Raw genomic sequence first — 2,982 nt, 5'->3', positions numbered from 1 at the left:
CCTTCCTCTTCTGGAATTTTACAGGTCTTTGAACTTTCTTTTCTTCCTTCTTATTTATTTATTTATTGAGACAGAGTCTCATTCTATCACCCAGGTTGGAGTGCAGTGGTACAATCTCAGCTCACTACAACCTCTGCCTCTGGGGTTCAAGCGATTTTTATGCCTCAGCCTGCTGAGTAGCTTGGATTACAGGCGCACACCATCATGCCTGGCTAATTCTTGTATTTTTAGTAGAGACAGAGTTTCACCGGGTTGGCCAGGCTGGTCTAGAACTCCTGACCTCAGGTGACCTTCCTGCCTAGACCTCCCAAAGTGCTGGGATTACAGGTGTGAGCCACCATACCCAGCCTCTTCCTTCTTAAATTCTTTCTTTTCCCTTCCTTCTCCGTTTTTCTCTCCATTTTTGATTGCTTAAGCTCTGGTCTTATTTCACCTAAAAAAGCAGAGAATTGTTTAAATTTTAAGCTCCTAAAAGGAAGAGACTGTGTGTTGCCCATGTCAGATGATCAATTGTGTTGCTTACTGAGTGTCTGAGTATTTATAGATTAGAATATATGGACCTGCTTTTTCAAAATGTGTTATCTGAGCCAGATACTGTTTCTGTTTTAGAAACTATCAGTGTGGACCAGACTGTAACTCAAGTGTTTCGGCTAAGACCTTATCAAGATGTCTATGTTAATGTCGTAGACCCTAAGGTATGTCTTTGTTTTGGACTTGAATATCTTTTTGGAATGATTAGCACCCTTCCTCAAGGTTAGATTACTAAGGAAACAACAGGTTACTTAAGTGTAGTGTTAGACTATTAAATGTGTGACCTGCTAGGTGTGGTAATGTCAGCACATCGGGAGGCTGAGACAGGAGGATCACTTGAGGCCAGGAGTTCAAGACCACCCTGAGTAGCATAGCTAGACCTTGTCTTTATTAAAACTTTTCTGTTTTTTTTTTGAAATGGAGTCTCGCTCTGTCACCCAGAATGGAGGGCAGTGGCACGATCTCGGCTCACTGCAACCTGTGCCTCCCAGGTTCAAGCCATTCTCCTGCCTCAGCCTCCTGGGTAGCTAGGATCACAGGCCCGTGCCACCACACCCAGCTAATTTTTGTATTTTTGTAGAGACGGGATTTCACCATGTTGTCCAGGCTGGTCTTGAACTCCTGACCTCAGTTGATCCACCTGCCTCGGCCTCCCAAAGTGCTGGAATTATAAGCAGGAGCCACTGTGTCCTGCCTACTAAAACTTTTCTAAAAGATTAGCTGGGCGTATTTGTATGCCTGTAGTCTCAACTGCTTGAAAGGCTGCAGCAGGAGGATTGCTTGAGCCCAGGAGATTGAGGCTGCAGTGAGCTTATGGCTGCACTATTGCACCTCAGCCTGGGCAACAGAACGAGACCTTGTCTTGTTAAACTAAACATGTAGGCCATAGGTGGTGGCCCATGCCTGTAATCCCAGTACTTTGGGAGGCCAAGGCAGGTGAATGACTTGAGGTCAGGAGTTTGAGACCAGCCTGGGCAAAATGGTGGAACCCTGTGTCTACTAAAAATACAAAACTTAGCTGGGTGTGGTGGTGCACCCCTGTAGTCCCAGCTACTAGGGAGGCTGAGGCATGAGAGTCACTTGAGCCCAGGAGGCGGAGGCTGCAGTGAGTGAGCTGAGATCGTGCCACTGCACTCCAGCCTGGGCAACAGAGCACCATCCTGTCTCAAAATAAATAAATAAAGAAATAAAGAAATAAATACATAGCCTATATGTCGTTTAGAATGTAGGCAGTATGTAGGTTGCATTTAAAACCCACCCCCACTTTTCTTGAAGCTTGTCCTAACCATTTTTTGTATATGAAACTATATGTAAAATTTTATATTAAAATACTAACATTTTAAAACATTCTCATTTTTCTTCAGGAAGTGATGTTATAATATATAAAAATTATTGTTCAGAAAGTGCTATTGACATTAATAGGTAAATAAAGTGCGTAGCACAGTGTCGTGTTTGTGTGCCAGTATACAGACTACAATACAGAATGAGTCCCCCACTACCCTTCACACTCAACGTGCTGCCGAGGCTGTAGGATTAGTTGTAGATTTACCAACTATACTGAGAAGTTGCTTTGGCAGGATATAATTCTGTTTATCAGAGTTCTGCTACTGAATGGTCTTCCAGTAGTTTTCTTTTTTGCAAAAAGTTTTTTTCCATGGTAAGTGGGCATTACCTTGTGACTATAAAGTGTGGCAAGTAATGTCAGAGATATTATTTGATTATTCCTTTTAGGATGTGACCCTTGACCTAGTGGAGTTAACTTTTAAGGACCAGTATATTGGCCGTGGGGATATGTGGCGACTAAAGAAAAGTTTGGTAAGATGTGCTTTCTTTGAAAGTCTGTTACTTTTTTCCATTATGTGAATAATCCCTGTTTATTATAGGAGAAGAATATAAAATTGTTTCTGATTTCAGCATCTGCAATTATTGTCAACATCTTGTGTGTTCTTCCATTCTCTTTTCATTGTTTTTTTGATCTTTTATTTGTTTACTGTTACAGATTTTTACTCAGCATTTTTGGTTTGAATAGGAAGTTATACTGTGTTTTACATTTGAATAGAACCTTAGTTTTCAGGTTTTCACTTGATCCCCTTTGCTCCCCACATCTCCTCATGGACAGGTATTTATTATCCCTAGTTTATAGAGGTAGAAACTGAGGTTGAGAAGTTAAGATAATTGCCCAAGGCTAGATAGTAAGTTGACCCTTGGCCAAAACCCAGATCCTATGGCTTCCAGATCACACTGCTTTTTGCTGAACCCTCCTCCCATTTTCAGCATGAATTCCTGGTTTTTTTTTTTTCCCCCCAAGACAGAGTTTTGCTCTTTCACCCAGGCTGGAGTGAAGTGGTGGGATCTTGGCTTACTGCAACCTCTGCCCCCTGGGTTCAAGCGATTCTCCTGCCTCAGCCTCCTGAGTAACTGGAATTATAGGCACCCACCACCACGCCCAGA

General features: G+C 42.4%; 1 protein-coding gene across 1 annotated transcript in view; it reads left to right on the top strand.

Annotated features, from left to right (window-relative positions):
• Nucleotides 1–2,982, top strand: part of DEPDC5 (DEP domain containing 5) — a 227,493-nt gene that overhangs the window by 15,160 nt on the left and 209,351 nt on the right. The window contains 2 exon segments of the mRNA XM_011938349.1: nucleotides 536–695; nucleotides 2,263–2,368. Of these exon segments, the coding sequence (XP_011793739.1) occupies nucleotides 536–695; nucleotides 2,263–2,368 (266 nt within the window).

This window comes from Colobus angolensis, unplaced genomic scaffold (assembly GCF_000951035.1).
Source record: "Colobus angolensis palliatus isolate OR3802 unplaced genomic scaffold, Cang.pa_1.0 Scaffold171, whole genome shotgun sequence".
NCBI classification, from domain to species: Eukaryota; Metazoa; Chordata; class Mammalia; order Primates; family Cercopithecidae; genus Colobus; species Colobus angolensis.
Note: the sequence above shows the minus strand (reverse complement) of the source record. Positions and strands in the feature narration are given on the sequence as shown.